Source organism: Gossypium hirsutum, chromosome D05 (assembly GCF_007990345.1).
Source record: "Gossypium hirsutum isolate 1008001.06 chromosome D05, Gossypium_hirsutum_v2.1, whole genome shotgun sequence".
Lineage (NCBI taxonomy): Eukaryota > Viridiplantae > Streptophyta > Magnoliopsida > Malvales > Malvaceae > Gossypium > Gossypium hirsutum.
Genome location: NC_053441.1, coordinates 2,914,071 through 2,932,517, shown reverse-complemented (window position 1 = coordinate 2,932,517; position 18,447 = coordinate 2,914,071). Strand labels below are relative to the sequence as shown.

The 18,447-nt window shown below is 34.5% G+C and overlaps 3 protein-coding genes, 1 long non-coding RNA gene and 1 pseudogene across 8 annotated transcripts; 2 read left to right on the top strand and 3 right to left on the bottom strand.

The window, feature by feature from the left end:
- Nucleotides 1-2,071: 2,071 nt before the first annotated feature.
- Nucleotides 2,072-4,489, top strand: LOC107907106 (growth-regulating factor 1). Of its 2 annotated transcripts, none has more exons than XM_016834327.2 (5): nucleotides 2,072-2,271; nucleotides 2,359-3,026; nucleotides 3,128-3,587; nucleotides 3,689-4,161; nucleotides 4,264-4,489. In XM_016834327.2, exons 2-5 carry the CDS (start codon nucleotides 2,840-2,842, stop codon nucleotides 4,269-4,271), a joined length of 1,128 nt encoding a protein of 375 aa, XP_016689816.1. In that variant the 5' UTR covers nucleotides 2,072-2,271; nucleotides 2,359-2,839; the 3' UTR covers nucleotides 4,272-4,489. The 2 variants fall into 2 exon arrangements, with proteins under 2 accessions (XP_016689816.1, XP_016689817.1); XM_016834328.2 differs by having other exon boundaries at nucleotides 2,117-2,271; nucleotides 3,698-4,161.
- Nucleotides 4,490-6,492: 2,003 nt separating this feature from the next.
- Nucleotides 6,493-8,831, top strand: LOC107907108 (uncharacterized). The gene is made up of 10 exons (XM_016834329.2): nucleotides 6,493-6,729; nucleotides 6,816-6,871; nucleotides 6,992-7,049; nucleotides 7,176-7,215; nucleotides 7,413-7,484; nucleotides 7,603-7,655; nucleotides 7,793-7,853; nucleotides 8,006-8,091; nucleotides 8,173-8,409; nucleotides 8,522-8,831. Exons 1-10 carry the CDS (start codon nucleotides 6,688-6,690, stop codon nucleotides 8,669-8,671), a joined length of 855 nt encoding a protein of 284 aa, XP_016689818.1. The 5' UTR covers nucleotides 6,493-6,687; the 3' UTR covers nucleotides 8,672-8,831.
- Nucleotides 8,716-10,850, bottom strand: LOC107907109 (cytochrome P450 72A225-like; annotated as a pseudogene).
- Nucleotides 10,851-12,100: 1,250 nt separating this feature from the next.
- Nucleotides 12,101-13,723, bottom strand: LOC121217518 (uncharacterized). The gene is made up of 3 exons (XR_005913610.1): nucleotides 13,669-13,723; nucleotides 13,157-13,229; nucleotides 12,101-12,231 (listed from the first exon to the last, which is right to left on the bottom strand). It is a non-coding gene; the product is annotated as an uncharacterized lncRNA (long non-coding RNA).
- A 1,207-nt stretch (nucleotides 13,724-14,930) lies between these two features.
- Nucleotides 14,931-16,525, bottom strand: LOC107907110 (stress-response A/B barrel domain-containing protein UP3). Of its 4 annotated transcripts, none has more exons than XM_016834330.2 (2): nucleotides 16,350-16,525; nucleotides 14,931-15,900 (listed from the first exon to the last, which is right to left on the bottom strand). In XM_016834330.2, exon 2 carries the CDS (start codon nucleotides 15,842-15,844, stop codon nucleotides 15,077-15,079), a length of 768 nt encoding a protein of 255 aa, XP_016689819.1. In that variant the 5' UTR covers nucleotides 15,845-15,900; nucleotides 16,350-16,525; the 3' UTR covers nucleotides 14,931-15,076. The 4 variants fall into 4 exon arrangements, with proteins under 4 accessions (XP_016689819.1, XP_016689822.1, XP_016689821.1 ...); XM_016834333.2 differs by having other exon boundaries at nucleotides 14,931-15,746; nucleotides 16,350-16,500; XM_016834332.2 differs by having other exon boundaries at nucleotides 16,360-16,496.
- Between the last annotated feature and the right edge of the window lie 1,922 nt (nucleotides 16,526-18,447).

Below are 18,447 nucleotides of genomic sequence, written 5' to 3'. Positions count from 1 at the left end.
GGGAGTTTGATCAGGTTGTAGCCAGGGAATAATTATTGACCAGATACTTTATTAGCAGGAAGAGTGGCAGTTAAGCAAATGCAGGTCAACCTTTGTGCAATTGAAAATGGCTGGAAATGAGATGAAATGTTTTTTTCTTTTTCTTCGTTACTTGTGCTAGTCTCAGCCTCATTCATTCGAAAACACTGTCGATAAAAATCATGGAATCTTTCAAAGGCCAAAACCTCAAACGGATCTTGTAATTTACACCAACCCCTCTAATGTGTTGTTATATGATATCATATGGAAGGCTCTAATACCCTGGAAAAACACAGTGAATCTATCTGCCTGCGTACATCTAAGAAGACAAGGGGGTATGCATTTCCTTGGCATAAACCAACACTGTCATTGTCTTTAAAAAGCAAGTTGCAGGCTTGGTTTAATGGTGCATAATCTAGTGTCGGTCTATCAAAGCTTCTGCTACGGTCATAGACTACACTTCTGATAGAAATGAAGCCTCTTTTTGTTCGTCTCAAAATGGCACTCAATGTCCAAACAGTCAGCAGAAGTTGGTGTTCCAGTGACTGGGCCATGTGGCTCTCGTTTCGTCGACTTGATAAAAGCAAACATGGGTTGGATTAATGGAGTTTGAACATTGAAAATTAAGTAGGAACAGTGAACTTTGATTGATTGTTGAGTAAGTAATAATGGGAATAGTTTTTTGCAAGCTTTTATAATTACAGTGGCAGAGAGAGTAATGAATGAGAAAACAAGCAAATCTCAGTATCAAACTTTGCTGGAATTTTGTAGACATGAATGAACATAATATTAATAAGCTGTCAAAATTGTTACAGGTGTAACATGTTGACCCACATTTGACATTTGAGTTGGGAAGCTGGAACCTTTATAAGTAAAAACAGTGGAGTGGTGCCTAATTTTTCTGCCACGAACATCAATATTTTTCCATTACCTCACTGAATTATAGGACCCCAATATCTAAAAAAAAATCCCATTTCTCATTGTTCCCTTAGTCACTACTTTTGGGAGCAAAGTGAAGTAATGCAAGTGGGTTCTACCAAACCTAGATGTGGGAAAAGTTTGAAATTTGAAAAGATCATTTTTATTTTTGTTGTATAATCGCTAAAAGAATACTTAATGTTTTTTTTTTGCTGTACTTTTATCATGCTTATTATTAAAGACCAAAATTCATTTTCTTCACTATATTATTTTCACTAAATAACCCCCCCCACACACACACAAAGTAAAAATAAAAAAGAAAATCCCGATCGAAACTTGCTCTTCTTGCGACGGTGAGGACCGTACTTCTGGTCAGTAATTTTTTTTAAATATATGTTTTAAAAAAGTTGCTTTGCATTTGTTTGAAGCTGGCAGGGTAGATAAGGACAGCTCTGAACAGTGCCAAAGAGTCCTCTACTTACTTTGTACAACACCTGCCACTCTTATAATACAACAACAGTGCCTGGGAATTAAATGCAAGCCAAGCCAAGCCAAGCCCCCCCCCCCCCCCCGAGGGTTTAATTTAGTACTACTAATACACTTAAAATATGTGATAATGTCGTTTCTTCTCCAACTATTATCCCTTTAAAAAAAACTGTCAAAACTCTCTCCCTTTCCTCTGTAATGCCCCTTTCTCCTCACATGAACAGCTTTGATATCTTTCCATACAAATACAATACAATAGTCGTGAAGTACAGAGACAAACAAGTACTCATTTGACAACTGTTGGAAACAGTTGCATCCACTTTAACTTCTTTTGGACCCTCCATTTTAGCTTAGCTTTGTTATTATTATAAGACAGATAGGAGTATGATAATGAACCAGCTACTGTAGAGCTTAGCTTAGCTGATATATGTATTTTTTTATATTACTAGTGTTTGATTAAAAGAATATTAATCCTTGGGTTAAAGACAGTGCTTAACTGAGGTGGTTAATACAGAATTGCAGACTTAGCTACTTTTACAAGAGACAAGCCCAACCAGCCCATGCTCATCTCATTTGAGAATTGAGGGAAGAAAAACAGACAGAACATGATATATATATATATAGCATTGAGAAAAACAAAAGGTAGATGAGCTAGGCTGGTTAAGCAAGCACATTCCCTATATCCCAAAGGTGGAAAAAGATGGTATAGTAAGTGGAGGATACGGAGGGTAAAGGAACAGGGGAAAAAGTAAAAGAGTTTAGTAGCAGTAAAAGCTCAAAAACCGTACAAGATTCTGAAGAAGGGCAGGGAGGCAGGCGTTTTGGGTTCAGACACCAACACCAACTGATGTAGGTTAAAATAATAATAGTAATTATTATCTCTTTTGTTTTTTACAGTCTTTTAAGTCCCACTAACCTTTAGTTTATGGGTTTCAGAAGTGGTGTCAGAAAGACAAGAGCTGCCACTGAGGGGCAGCATAGCTGCAGGACCAGAGAGGTTCAGTCATAATATGAGCCACTGCTCTCTTCTCAGTTCTCTTCCCTCAGAAGTCAGGTGTCAGAGTGAAGAGAGAGAGAGAGAGAGAGAAAGGAGGTGGCAGCATTATAATCAGAAGCATTAGTTTTATCCATGAACAGAAGATTCTGCAGTGAAATGGTCCCTGAAATAAATATACCTACTCTATTACACAGTCAGTCTACATCAGCATTCAAACAGGCAGGCAACCAAGGCTTCTTAAATAACAAGTAATGAACCAACCCACCAAACTTAAACACTTACAGACAAACCAAACCTGTTTCAATCTTTCTCCTTCATGTTTGTTTCTCTTTCACTTGAATAACCTACTGCCTCTCTTTTTTCTTTTTCTTATTTATATAGCTTGATTTTCAACAAATTTGTTCATTGGGTCTCTTTTGAATGATGAGTGGAAGAAACAGGTTTCCTTTTACTGCATCTCAGTATCAAGAGCTTGAACATCAAGCTCTAATCTTCAAGTACATGGTCTCAGGCATCCCTATACCACCTGATCTCCTCTTCACCATCAAGAGAAGCTCCTTGGATACCTCACTTTCTTCAAGGCTTTTCTCTTACCAGCCTCAACATAGTAAAAAAACCCCAAACTTAAACCTACTTTTTTAACTTTGCATTTGTTGTTTTCCATTTTGGTTTTTAACAATGAAAGCTCTCTTATTGTTTTTTTGGCAGTTGGATGGAACTGTTTCCAGATGGGATTAGGGAGAAAAGTGGACCCAGAACCTGGAAGGTGTAGAAGAACTGATGGAAAGAAATGGAGATGCTCTAAAGAAGCCTACCCAGATTCAAAGTACTGTGAAAGACACATGCATAGAGGCAAAAACCGTTCAAGAAAGCCTGTGGAAGTTAGTAATGCAACAATGGCAAATCCTTCAACAGCAACTCAAAACATCTCATCGATCACCAAGACACACCACCCTTCTTCTTTTTCTTCTCTTTCTTCCATGTCCTTGTCTTCTGAATCCCAACAGCAGCACCAACTTCGCTACCATGGTTATCATTCCCAGGCGAATCACCCCTTTATGTATCCCCATGCATCGAGACCTCCAGGGGTTGGACTGTCACCTCAAGAAAACACCACACATTCTCTCCTCGGCTCTGGCTCTTACTCCCAGACTAACATGGATTACAGGTTCCATCACAAATGCAACCTTGAAAATAAATTTTACTGTACTTGGTTTTTCTTTTTTACTTCTATTATTATTTTGCTGATGAGTTTTGTTTTTTATGAAGGAGAAACAGTTATGTTTATGGGTTGAAAGAAGAAGTAGATGAACATGCTTTTTTCTCTGAACCTTCCGGTACAATGAGGAGTTTCTCAGGTTCATCTGTGGATGATTCATGGCAACTTGCACCACTAACAATGAGCTCCTCTTCCTCAAAGCAGAGGAACTGTTCTGGATTACAGAGTGAATACTCTTACTTGCAGCTTCAAAGCCTCACTGATCACAACCCGAAACAAAACAAACAGGATGCTGATGAACATTCCTATATCAAATATGAAATGACTGATGAATTGGAGAAAGGAGAACCCCAAAAGACAGTCCATCGTTTCTTTGATGAATGGCCACCAAAACATAGAGATTCATGGCTTGATTTGGATGATAAATCATCAAACAGCTCATCAGTTTCAACAACCAGACTCTCTATATCCATCCCTTCCACTTCACATGACTTCCCCATTTTCAATTCAAGAGCTCATAATGGTAATCTTTTTTTTTCTTTTTCTTTTTTTGCATCTATAATTTAAGGCATTTAACTCGTTTCATCTTTTGGCCTGAAATCTATTCTTATTGTTTCAATTGCAGATGGTTGAATGTCCAGTGGTAGGTTTCTGCATTAGAGGCCAAAGATGTACGTAGTGGGGATCACTTCTTTCTGTGAATTCTGACTGTTTAGTCTTTCATTTATTTCTTCCTTCTCCTTTGGCTTTTTGTTTTATTGTTTTTGTTTTCTGTTCTCTTTTGCTAATATGGTTAAATTGGGTTGTGTTTCTTTTTTCCCCTTATTAATGAATGATCCAATGACTTCTTACTGGTTTTATGTTCTTTTCCTACTGCAAATTTATTCTCGAGACTGAATGACTCATCCAAACATGATATGCTGGTAGCTAGCTAACAGGTCAATGTGTTGTGAGGAATTTTTTTTTTTTATGTTGGCTTTAACTTCAAGCAGGCACTTACTCAACCAACCCACTGCTTATTGTAATAATAGTTGGGGTCCCGTTGGTCCTATATTCCCAGGATTTACTAATTTGTCGCTTCTCAGTTCATCTTAATTGAGTAGGGATCGTTTGGCAATGCCTCTTTCTTTGAACACACAAGCCCTGCCAAGCCAAACCAAACCATATGATCCAGTTAACAAAAACAAAAATGAATCTTTTCCCTTTGTTCTTCATTATGCAACAAAATCAAAATTATCTTTGGCTAAAACAAGATAAATCATCTCTTTAAAAACATCACCGGTATGGTCCACAATAATCACAGAAATGGAACAAGGCCTTAAAAGGACTATGCTTTTTTTTTCTTCTTATCACCTAAGTTGAGAAACTGTAGTTTTTAAAACACCTGTTGAAACGATTCCTCTCACACTCTGCATAGGCTTTTGAGAAAAAACATTCCACTATTAAAACATAGAAAAGAAGCATCTTCCATTCCATGCATATATCTGGTTTCAGGGAAGCAGGCTTGGCCAGCCACTTTTTTACCATGTTCATCTTCATCTTTAGTATTCCACTAAGCCCTTTTATTTATTATTATTTTTTTGGTTTCCATCTCTTTCTTTTATGTACTGCCCCTGCACTGCACTACTTGCAGTACTAAGTCTTCTTCAGTACAGCAGTATGTAATGTACCTATAATCACCGAAAGTTTCCCACAGTATCTACTTTTTGATTTGTATTTAAAACCCAAAAAACAAAAGTAACTTAAAGAACACAAAAGGTTCACCATTGTTAACAAAAAAGCAGACTGAAGCGACTTAGATTGGTCCATAAACTATATGTTTCATTAGAGGAGACATGGGTATTTTCACTCACAAATTATATAACCTTCTGTTTTCTCATTTCTCAGTACTAACAAGAAAAAAATCTTGGGTTGAAAGCTAATAATATTGTCATAAAAGGAATTTGGTAATGAGTCACGATGGGGTTACAAAAAACTGGTTGGTCAATGAGTTAAAAAAAAAAAAGCAAAAAGAGCAAAGAGGAGCAGGTGAGGTCGGGTCAGGGATTAAGCTTAAGGCAAAAAAGAAGAGTAAGTCTGCAAAATGGTCTGAAGGTTCTGGTGGGTGGGTGAGTCAGATAAGTGGGGGTGGTGCTTTGCTTTGGTTACATATAAAGGCTTATACCCCATTAACATCACTTCATCAGTGGTCAGTTTTCAACTGAAGGCTATACCTTTTATGTTTTAATCCTCCTCATATTTATACGCACGTACACACCCACACACACCCATCTTACTCTCTGACTATCTGCCTCAGACTCTTTCATGGTTTCTTTTGGTTTTTGTCAGTTACCATATTTTAAAATGGAAATACTCTTGAAACGTTGTCGTTTCACTTGTAAATTGAATGACTGACTGTAAAATATCTGGATCCTTGATATGGGTTGAATGACATTACATTGGTTTGTTAAACTTTTGTCTTCCTTGGTTCTCTCAAATATACCAACAACTGCGAGGCTTTGGAAAACAATTATACTAATTTTGTTTTTGTTTTTTAAATGTCTGACTATTAATTATTGAGAAATAAAAAAAACTAATTAAATGTGAATTAATTGCATATACCATAATGCTTCATATCAAATCTTGAATTAAGATAAGATATCCATTAAAAATCTATTAATTAAATATGAGAAAAACACGCAAGGGAGTAATTGATATAATTTTTTAAAATCTTAAATGATTTTTGAAGCAAATTGAGCTAAATTTGCAAAATTTTATCTAAAAAAAGGATAATCACTGTTAGATAGATGGTGAGGGGGTTTAGGGTCTTATACTGGCTTACACATGGAACAGAACGGTACGGAGTATACGAGTGACCTAATTTTTTGGTTCTTAAGATTTCAGTTATATATGTAGTGTACTTGTTCCACGTTGGATACAACTATTCTAGTTGGCCCGTTTTTCTTCCCTACCAAATCGCATCTCCATATTCATATCAATTCAATTCATAAAACATCACACAGTATATTTTTTTTCTTGTTTGAAGACCTTTTGAATTTGATCATCTTCAATGGAACAACAAACTAACAAAACCAATGCTCCCACCAGGAAGGTTTGTTCCATCACTATCATCTATGGTTGAACTTCAACAGTCGATAATTTTTCTTAATTTTTTTTGGATATTATTCTGTTTTGCAGGTTAGATTTGCACCCAAAGCTCCTACTCGCCGAGCACCAAAGCTCGAGGTTAAAACGTATATATCATCCCGTACATGGATTGCAATGCAAGGCGCCTTTTTCTTCATTTTCAAACTTACTTTTTTTAATCTGCTTATGTCCATTTTATTTTTGGTTGTTTTTTGTGTGGGTTTCAGTGAAGTGGTCGAAGACACTGATGCTGTTCAGGCCAGGGATTTGCTGCAGCGTTTAAGTGTACTTATTTTTCCTTTCTTTAATTTTCTCTTCTTTTTTTATTTCCATTTTTCTTCATGTTTATCTGCCATTGATTTCCTTGTTATGTTATTTCTTATCTGATCTTTTTCTTTCTTTTTCTCCCAGCAAATTTCTGCAAAGACAAAGCCTAAAGTTGAAAAGAAAGGTTAATTCTTTATCAATTCAACTAAACTACATTGATATGAGTGATGGCACCAATGCATTTAAGAGGAAAAAAAGCAAAATCTGATGCAACCAATACCTTAAATACCATTATTAAAAGAACTGAAATTTTGAAATATTACATGCATTCTATAACACAAATGTGAGCTCTTAAAACACTTTTTTTTTATTGATATGCAGTTGCATCTTCACAAGTTGCATTTGGTTTTGGAGCGGGGTCAACTTCCATAAAAACATTTGGAGCTTCCAAAGGTTCAAGCCGTATAGTAGAATGGAAACTATTAACACCATACTATCCTTATATAAAGTTGTCTCGTTAGTGATTGAGATTCCCTTCAGTCTGATACTTAGTGTGTTGATGTTTCAATAGGTAGTGTTCCTACTCCAGGTTTGAGAGAGGAGAAAGAATACAAAGAACCATGGGTATGTACGTGAACTTTGAATTATTAATGCAAACCGTAATTGACCTTACCTGTTTACAGGTTTTCTAATTTTCCATTGATAGTTTATGTAAGGTATATTGGGTTTATTGGGTTTTCTTTGTTTGGATGTATCTGCAGGATTATTATAGTTACTATCCTGTAACCCTTCCTATGAGGAGACCATATTCAGGAAATCCAGGTATGTGATTAGTTGAAAAACCATTGTTGGTGTAGGCCATTATAGTACTGCAAGTAGATTCCCATTTTTGGAACGAACCAGGCATTGTTCTTCACCTAACTGGTTAATATCTTATTGAATTTGAGTAGCTTTTTATTGAATTTACACTGTAGAGTTTCTTGATGAGGAGGAGTTTGCTTTAGCAAATGCAACTTTCGAAGAAGATTCAGTGGAGCCAGCAGTAGAGCTTGGTCTAATGGTTAGTACCATAACAACTGAATCAAATATTATATTGTGCCTGGTTTCTTCATGCTGAAACTCGCTGATGTTGAGCTACCAGGAGGAGAATTCAGAAGCAACTATGTTCTTTATTCAGTTACCACCAACATTACCTATGACAAAGCAAACAGGAAACATATCTGGGAATGAAACCAATAGCCGTTCAAAACCGGCTGCGAGTGTAGGTTCTGCAAAGAAGACATGTGGCATAGAAGAGTTACCTGCAGGTTTCATGGGTAAAATGCTCGTGTATAGAAGTGGTGCTGTCAAGTTAAAGTTGGGGGATACCCTTTATGATGTGAGTAACTTAACATTTTATAATATTAGCCGTTAACGATGATTTATCTGACTTGTTATATGTTTCAGATTACATGATGAATTAATGATAAACTATTGTCGATTTGATACAGGTCACACCAGGTTGCAATAGCGAGTTTTCCCAAGACGTTGTAGCTGTTAATACTGGAAAGAAGCATTGTTGTGGTGTTGGGGAAATTGACAAGCGAGCTATTTTAACCCCAGATGTTTATTCTGTTTTCAATTATTTGACTGATCTTTGATGGCTTCTGCTTCTTCACATTTGATTAGTGGTTTACACAAGAAATTTAGAAAATAAAATGTCTATTTAGCACTCAATACAGAAAATGCAACACAATCAATGTAATTCTTTCTCTTCTTCGAAATGGAAATCCACCATAGGCCATATGATTAGGAACCTCAGCTTGCCATCTAGATTTGGTGCAAGATTATTTGTGCTCCATGCTGTGGTTGAAGAGTCATAACAGTGTATGGAGCATGAGAGTAAGAAGGTGATAGCTTGAATGAGAAGTGCTGTAGAATCATAGCCAAAGCGACCTTAGCTTCAATCATAGCAAAATTTTTCCCAATACAGGTCCTCGGGCCCCAACTGAATGCGAAAAACGCCAGTTGATCTTTCGATGCCTTTGAAACTCCTTGGGAAAATCTCTCCGGCTTGAATTCTTCAGCATCTTCGCCCCAAAGTCCAGGATCATGATTTACGAGCAGGATGGGCAGCGTTAGATCAACTCCAGCTGGAACAGAGATTTCTTTAATCTGGGCTTCTTTGTTAGTATGTTGATATATAGCTATTACAGGTGGATACAATCTCAACACTTCATAAAGTATCATCGTTACCTGCAAGAAATTCTACATCATTTAATATTTGATATAAAGAAAAAAAAACTAGAGATTTGCAGTTCATATCGTTGCTTACAATCTTTAGGTAGTTTATAGCTTCAAATTCGAGCTCCTTGCCTCAAACCTGTAAGACTTCCTCTCTAGCCTTTTCTTGCCACTCTGGGTGCAGAGCTAAGACTATTATCGTCCATGTTAGCAAGCTCGCAGCCGTTTCCTGGCCAGCAAGGTAGAACTGTTTGCATTCCTCTATTACATCTTCAATTGTCATCTTTCCTTCTGCTCCATTTGTGTTTTCTAGAACAGCAAACTGATTATTATGCTGCAAGAGCATGCCTAGCAAGTCATTGGCCCTCGCTTGTCCCGTCTTCATTGCGTGCTCTGTCCTTTGGATAACATTTCTTAGCATTGATGTGATTTCTTTGTTCAATTTCTTTCTCCTCTGATTCTTTTTTGTAGGAATAAATCTGTACATAGTAACAAGATTAGAACAAACCAACAACGTACGAAGATAGGAAAGAGTGTTTTTCTTTCATGTCGAATCGGGTTAAGGGAAATATGCACCTGAAGCCAGGAATGTAGATTGATTGCATTGCTTCAAGAGTCAATGAAATTAGCTCTTTTTGAAGTTGAAAGATTTTCTTCCCTTCTTCATAGCTGCTTCCAAATGCTGTCCTGGAAATAGCATCAGCAGTAAGCTTTTGAAGTTCAGGCCATACATCAATCTCACAACTTGATTGCAAACTAGCCCTTTCCTTCCACTGCTCAATCATCTGTCCACAACTGACTGAGAATATTGGAACCATCCCCTGAAAGAACAATTCAAGAAACAATGACAACCCCAACTGAATAAGTGGAACCTGTTTGATCCTTTTAACAAACAAAAAGAATATTGAAGTAATTGATGGAACCTTGAGTTTCTCGAGATGAAAGGCAGGGTTGATCATCTTTCTGCGTTTAGACCACTGCTCTCCCTCAAGAGTTGAGATTCCTCTAGATAGAATGAGAATTTGTGGATTCAGCGGTGGCTTTTGGAAGTGACCTTGCTTATTGGCTAACACCTCCTCCATCATTTCTGGATCCTGTATAATCAGCCTTGGTCTTGTTCCAGTCCAACAATATGATATCTTCCCTGGACTCAAAATAGGGAAAAGAACAACAAAATGTTTGGAAACCTTGTATCATAACAAAAGAATAAGATGAAATAGCTTTATAGCCTACCATATTTCTGGACATTATCAAGTGTGAAAGGGTCAACACGTGGAACAATGTGGTGACATAGATTAATAGGCTTAGACCAAGCTTCAGTTATCTGCTTTATGAACTGTTTCATGTCCCCAACCAGTAGTTTGTAAGCTCTGCCACTGATACCTTGCCGCTTTAATAGCCTTTCCTGGCTTTTGGGTTTCAACCAAATGGAATAGGAAACTCTTGCAACCCCATAAAGGAGGATGAAGAAGACCAATGAAGTGGTTACTGAAACAAAGCAATCCATATACTATGTTTTTAGTGAATTTCAGTATCTGATGAGAAACTTGTTGAAATCTTGTATGATTTATTTTAAAATGCTCCAAACTTCAGCTATATATATACATACAGCTTATGTGTTGCATTATCTGATTGATTATTTGACTTCAAAGTTCATTTCTTGTAGAAGAAAAAGAAAGCACAAGTGTCAAAGGTTCAATTACTTTTATATTGTTTGCTTGCTTGCTTTTTTAAAACTCTTTTGGATAACGACAATACGCTCCAAAGCTAGATGCGTGGAGACCAAGTTGTGTAGGCCATAGCAAGCAGCATTGCAGCAAGCAATAGGCCATAGCCCAAGATGATACGGCTCGTTCGATAGACTTTAATTTGAACTTGTATTGGGTCCTAACTTCCAAAGCATAGTCCAAGAGGCAAAACATTTTAATTGCTCTCTCATATCTGTAAGACCCACTTCAACTTATAACTATGAATGATAATTTAATTTATACTTTTTTTTCTATTCTAAAGCACTTTTAAAAAATTATTATGCATTTTTTTCTATTATTATAGGACATTTGTCAACCCCTTACCAAGTGCAAAATTAGGAGAGCTGACAGGGGTCTCGGCCCACCCTAAAATGAAAAATTTTTATTTTGGCCTTTTAAAATTTTAAAATTTTAAATTAGTAAAAGTAAAATTATATTTTGGCCCCCTAAAAATGATAAAATTTTGATTTAATCTTTTAAAAATTGTATTTTTACTATCATAAAAGTTATAATTTAATTTCGACCCCCTAAAACAAAATTTTTGGCTTCGCCTCTACCTCTTATCTTACTTATGGAGTTTAAAAACTTCACGAGCAGTGTACCAAATATTATTCCTTAAATTTATATTAGATACTAACAAATAAACATAATTGAATGTACTTACTAAGTTCATCTATCATAGGGATCGTGTAACACCCCCTAACCCCAAACCGTCGCCAGAACATGATTACGAGGCATTACCGGACAAACCAATTAATTTACAAATAATTCTTAAATAAATAACCATACTATTAAAATGATTCATAAATTGTTATAAATTTTAGTAATTGATTTCATTCACTTTTAGAAAATTTCGGCAACATTTTTGCTTATTTTCACATCAAACCCCCTGCAATTTAAAATCTTAACATTTTCAAATAAAATCAAATCAACCAATTCCTGTCACATTCTCATTTTCTATACTAAATTCCTTCTAATCAAACTCAATCGGTATAATATCAATTTAAATTTAACAAGGTAATAAATAAATCAAAATAGATAAACTTCTTTCATTATAATTCATAAACTTTTAATACTAACATTTTTTTAACCATTTATATTAAAACATAACAACCTTTATACACATCCTATGTACATGCCACATTACCAAAAGAAATATACATCACCAAAATTATGCTGAAGTCGGGATTAGTCTGGATGCTGAACCGGGACCTTTGACTTTTATCGACCTGCGCACGGAAACAACCGTACGCTGAGTATTTCATACTCAGTGGTATTACCATAATTCAAATTATAACAATATTTAAACATGTAATGCATAATTCGTATATATAATTTAAATTCAATATTTCAACAATAGCAATTCATCAACCAATATCGTATATCCACAATTTGAGTTTGAACAAATCATGAACCTTAGGTTCATTTCTCAATCTCATTTCAATTCGCAATTCAACTTTTTCATTTCATTTCAATAGTTCGTTTGACCAACTCGTTCGGTTTATCATTTCATCATTTACCCTATTAACAAAACTCGGACTTTGGCGGATACACGGATCCAACCAAACACACCAGAATGGCACCCAGAGCCTCATCGGATAGTTCGAAGCAATAGTTGACACCCAGTGTCTCATCGGCAAAGCCGAAGAAAGTTGGTACCCAGTACCTCATCGAATCTATCCGAAGAAATATAGTGACACCCAGTGTCTCATTGACTCGAGGTCGAAGTATCCCTGAACTCTTCCAATCCTATGGCATGCCAACTATATCTGACTCAGCCCGACTAGTTAATAGGGTATTTAAATCACATATATTTTCAATTCAATCACAATTTCTCACACTTTCAATTCAATCATTTTTCCACCTTCAATCAATAATTATTTCACAAATTCACACATTTTCACAACTCAATACATTTCCATACAATTTAATACCATTCACAATTCGATTCAAATTCATTTCCCGCTTTCAATCAACAAACAGTTCAAATATTAATTCATATAAACTATTCAATTTAATTCCCACTCATAATAATAATAATACTAATAATAAATTAATACTAATATTAATACTTACCTCACATTTCATTTACTAGACACATAAATTAAAATTTAGCATTTAATAATAAATAACTTGAATTATAGTAATACAAACCCGAATTTGCTCGATTATTCCTCAATAACCTTCTCCTTTTCTTTGTGTGCCGATACCTCGAGTTCCTTGTTAGCTATGAAAATAATAATAATTTACACCATTAATTACAACATAAATTAATAATAATAAAATTTCTATCTAATTTATACTTTGATTCCAATTTAATCCTAACTAAATTTGTCTACTTTTCTAATTTAATTCACACTCTATTTCTATTCAAATTTCTTCTAAACTAAATTTTATCTACAAATTTTTCAGCATTTTCACTAATTTCGAATTTTCCCCAATTTAATCCCTAAAATTCAAAACTTGTAGCTTACTTCACAATTTAATCCTTGTATCAACTCTAACTAGAAATTCTATCAAATAAACCCTCAATTCCATCATTTATTCAACATAAACCCTACTCAAAAATCTATTAACTTTCAAATTTTCAATTTAAATCCAAGAGTATTTCACTCTGGGATTCCAAAAACATCAAATTTATGAGAAAAGGACTTGATTTTACTTACCTATTAAACTTCAAGCTTCAAATCCCTAGTTTTCCCTTTTATTTTTCTTTCCCCTTTCCTTCCCCTGTTTTCGTCTCTTTCTCTGTTTCTTTTCTAGCTATTCTGTTTCTTTTCTTCTTTGTTTCTTTCTTTTACTTTATTCCTTTTATTCATTAGTTAATAATAATAATAATATATTTTAATATTATTTACTTAAATGATAAGTAAATATGTAATAATTACTAATATATGTATTTCATTTCATTTTTTTTCCACATGTCTTCATATACACCATACATTTGTCAACTTTTTTTATTTAAAATATAATAATAATTTAATAACACTAATTTAATAATAATAATTTAATAACATTTTTTTAACACATAAAAATCTCAGATTTTTATACTTATGCTGCCTCAAATTTAGCAATTGTCATAATTGCCAATTTAGTCCCTATTATTTTTTTAATTTATAATTAAACTTTCACTTCTATTGCAATTTAATCCCTTTTTGCTAATTATTCCTAATTAAGCTAAATTCACCTATCTAAAACCTAATTAAATACACAACTAGTCTAGTAAATATTTCTAATAATTATTTTCAGACTCAGCTTATTAAGATGGAGGCCCGATATTATACGTTTCCGATACCCGTGAATTTTGGGTCATTACAGATCGGATCAAATTAACACCTCTATTGTTAAATGGATTAATTTAGTTTCTATACTATTAATAAATAAATAAATCCATTAACAAAGTTACTTTAATATTTAAAAAATGACATTTACTGTAAACATAAATAATAATTTGAAACTTTTTTATGATTCTACAAATGAACTTTTTTATTTGGCGCGAAACAACAAATAAAAAAATAATTTTTAAATTGATACATATTAGTAGAGAGATTAATAACATATTAAATGGACTGATTTAATCCTATAATGGATTTGACAGATACTTTCACCAATAAAAACATAGTGGATGAGAGCTTAACCCGAAAAATGCAGCTTTTCTCGGTAAATAGGGATGCAATTTTTTTCAGGGTAGAGATTGTGAACAGGAAATATTCTTGGATTTTATAATTAAAAAGTTCACCTAAAAATAGAGAGGCAATTATACGAAATTAGATTTCAGACAGCTTCAACTCACTTTTTGCAGATTCAAGAATCATGAATTCAAATAATATTTTGATTTAGTTTTTCAGATATCATATTTATTATTCGCAGTTTATCCAAAACGAGGGGGAAAAACTAATATTTGCATGCTATAATCTAAAACCAAAGGTTCAAAATAAAAGATGTGCATTCAAGATGCACAAAGCTAAACCTTGCTTCCAAGTTCAATCTGTCTCACAAGTATTATTCAATGTTTAAATATTGATCCAAAACTTCCATCATTCAAGAACCAAGATCTTTCTTTTAGTTAACAATCTATGGTGAAGAAGCTGGCACCACATAATCAACAACAATGACACCATCCACATTGTCCCTAACCTTTTGCTTCTGTAGGTTCACACACTCTTCATTTCCCACTGCTGCCTCCATTTCTCCAACTCCACCAAAAACAGCGACCGAGGCAAGTGAAAAGCCCTTTGCTCTTGCAGGTGAGAAATTCTCTCCGCAAGTCATCTGTTGAATACCAGAGATCCCCTCCTTCACCCCTTTAATTTCCCCTAGAATCCCACCTTGCACTTCATTGCTAACACTCTCTTTGAGTTTCAAGAAGGTTACTTTGAAGGCAGAACCAGGGGGCGGGGACAGCGGGGTGGGATCATTATCGGCAACCCAATCAACAGCCATTATATCATCACAGATGGGGATGACGTTTTCCTTGACAACACGCTGGTGTTCGGGATGTGCGGAATATGTGTTCAAATCTTCTTTAGACTTGTACCGGCTATGGAGCATGTGGGTGAAATTCAAGATAGGAGATTTGATACGATGGACGGGACCAGCAGTGAGGTGCAGGACAGGATCCAGAGAGACCAAACCATTGAGGTTATTAAGCATCGCGTTGACCTTTTCCTGTTCTGTGTCACCTTTGACCTTGAAAAGAACCACATGCTCAATGATGGACATGACGGTCGAGGATTTAGAGGTTCTGGTGGATAAAGTGAAGGATTTTTTCAGGTGATTGAAAGAAGAAAAACTGAGGGGAAATGGTGAGGAAAAGAGAGGGCGAGCTTTCAAACACAGCATCAAAATCAACTAGCAGACTAATAGCTGGAGTAAGATTAATAAAAAATCAAACCCACCTGCAAATTTGACATCATATTGTGATAAAAGTTGCCATAATAGATATAGCTCAAAACTTAAAATCAAGCACAATTTCAACAACTCCAAAATCCAACCAAACCCTTTCAAAATTGTTAGAATCTAAAACCAATATTAACATCAGCCTATCAAATGAATAAGTGATAAGCACCCTTTGAGAGAACTACCTATACCATAACATAATATAACATCAATCAATCCAATAAAACAAAAATGAATCAACGAAGCTCAAAACCATTATTTGTAAATGCGTAATAAGCAGAGAGTAATAATAAAAAATCCCAACGGATACAAGCAAAATAAAATCCTTACGAGTCCCCTTTATCCATTTAATCAAAGAGAAAGCTCTAAAGAGCAAATAGAAAGCGGGAAATAATAAACAGATATACAGCTTGAGAGAAAAATAAAGGAGATGGGCTAGTCGACTAACACTGATTGACCTGAGAGCAACTATTGCGGCTTTACCAAACTTTGTGGTGGAATTGGAACTGAAAGAACAGCGAATTTGGACAATGGGAGATGATTGGGGTTATTTGTTTTGTTGAACAAAGAAGGTGAAGAGCGCGTGTGCAGCGGCAACACATTACGTGGGCCGGCACATGACTGGGCTTTAGGGGCTGAATACGATACTGATTGTTCTGGATCATGATTTCTATACCCAACTTCGGGTCTGTTTGATTGAATGAATTGATTTTCCGGAAAATCATTTCTAACTTTTTCAGCGTTTGATTGGCGGAAAACATTTTCCATTTGGAAAATGAACTCCAAAACAAGGAAAAATGGGTTACATTTTAGGGAAAATGTCTTACCCTTTCAATTTCCGTAAAACATTTTCCGTGCTCTCCTCTCTATCGCCTCCTTCACTCCTTCCTTCATTTTCAGTAGAAAATTGCTTCTATTTATCTATTTTCCAGTAACTTGTTTTTTAATTATTCAATACTTGTTTTTTTAACACAATTACAAATAATTTATTTGATATTAATTTTTTTCAATTTATAACGATTAATATTGTGGCTTAATAATTGAGTATTATTATAAATAAATCATTGCAATATATGTAAAAATAATTTAAAATATAAAAATTTATTAATATATATCAATATATGTAAAAAAATTCGAAAAATATTTCCAAGAAATCTGCCAAACAGCCGAAAATATTTTACATAGATTCAATCAAACACCAGAAAATATTTTCCAGTAAATCATTTTACAGAAAAGTAAAACATTTTCCCAAAATCATTTTATGGAAAATATTTTACTGGCAATCAAACAGACCCTTCTTTGCAAAAAATCAATTTATTTTGCATGTTTTGTTGTTGGACGAAGACAAAAGGATTTTATCAAACACGAAAATATATATATTTTTAGTAGTTTAACTTTACATTAGTATTTTTATTCTGAATTTTAATAATTTTAATTTAAATTTTTTAAAATAAAAATATTAATGTGACATTAACCTATTAAAAAATATATAAATAACGTAGTGTCACTATTTCATACAATATTTTCTTATTGAATGAAATAATTACCCTGTTTTGAATTTAAAATTTAGAATATTGCCCTCTACAAGACACTCTGAAACAAACATAAATGAAGCTTAACTTATTATAGTTTATATAAATGGCAAAATGACACTGATGGCGGCATAAACAAGAAAAATGAACTTTGCCGTAGAAATATCATGTTGTTCATGCAAACACATTAGTGATTACAGATCATGTATCATGGGACCCGAAATTTATATGGACCACATTTGGATTGACTTGGTCCACTTCCTCGTTGTCTCCTTTTTATTAGTAACTCGTCTTAAGAGTTTGTCAGGAATCAATGTCTTGGTCCCAACCAAATAACTTTCTATTTCTTCTTAGGACCCCTCGTTTTACTTTCATATCGTTACCATTTCTGAAATAAATGTCAATTGACACCGACGGTATACCAAATTTTTAATAAATGGAATTATTATTTTTACAATTATACCAAACATTTTTAAAATTTTAGGAAACATTTTTATTCTTACAATTATACCAATTATATAAAGATAAGTTTCATTGTGAGAAGGTTGGGGCTTTCCTCGGTTTTTCATGTCATGAAAAAATAATACAGACGACAATTTGAAGAACAGTATGGCAGATGAGTGGACAAAATCCAATCCCAATAATAATGTCTGGTGATAATAAGTGGCATGGCGTCACATTGTTCTGGTCATGAAGATGCTACTCCCATCTGGGCTGGGGCTCATCGTCACCCACTTGCTCTCTTTAGTCTTTCGTCACCTTCGTCTTTTTCTAAAAAAAATTCTTTACCACTCACAAATAAATGAATCCCCACGTGGGAGCCCACTCGCGTTCAAATGCATGCTTGTCCTTTCACTACTATTCATCCATCCCAGTCCCCACTCTCAATTTCTCAATTTTATTATTACTGCTATACCCATTTATTATTTTATTGTTTTGATGTATCCACATGTTAAATATATTTAAGATTTTACTATTAAAATATTTTTATATTAATTGAACTCGATTCCATAA

Bases quoted from the DNA above. Each gene is read 5' to 3' on its own strand.
- LOC107907108 (XM_016834329.2), top strand. From the start codon at position 6,688: ATGGAACAACAAACTAACAAAACCAATGCTCCCACCAGGAAG. The intron at 7,050-7,175 runs GTACTTATTTTT...TTTTTCTCCCAG, and splicing joins ATTTGCTGCAGCGTTTAAGT to CAAATTTCTGCAAAGACAAA. The intron at 8,092-8,172 runs GTTAGTACCATA...TTGAGCTACCAG, and splicing joins CAGTAGAGCTTGGTCTAATG to GAGGAGAATTCAGAAGCAAC.
- LOC107907110 (XM_016834330.2), bottom strand. From the start codon at position 15,844: ATGCTGTGTTTGAAAGCTCGCCCTCTCTTTTCCTCACCATTTCCCCTC.
- LOC107907106 (XM_016834327.2), top strand. From the start codon at position 2,840: ATGATGAGTGGAAGAAACAGGTTTCCTTTTACTGCATCTCAGTATCAA. The intron at 3,027-3,127 runs GTAAAAAAACCC...TTTTTTTGGCAG, and splicing joins CTCTTACCAGCCTCAACATA to TTGGATGGAACTGTTTCCAG. The intron at 3,588-3,688 runs GTTCCATCACAA...TTTTTTATGAAG, and splicing joins CAGACTAACATGGATTACAG to GAGAAACAGTTATGTTTATG.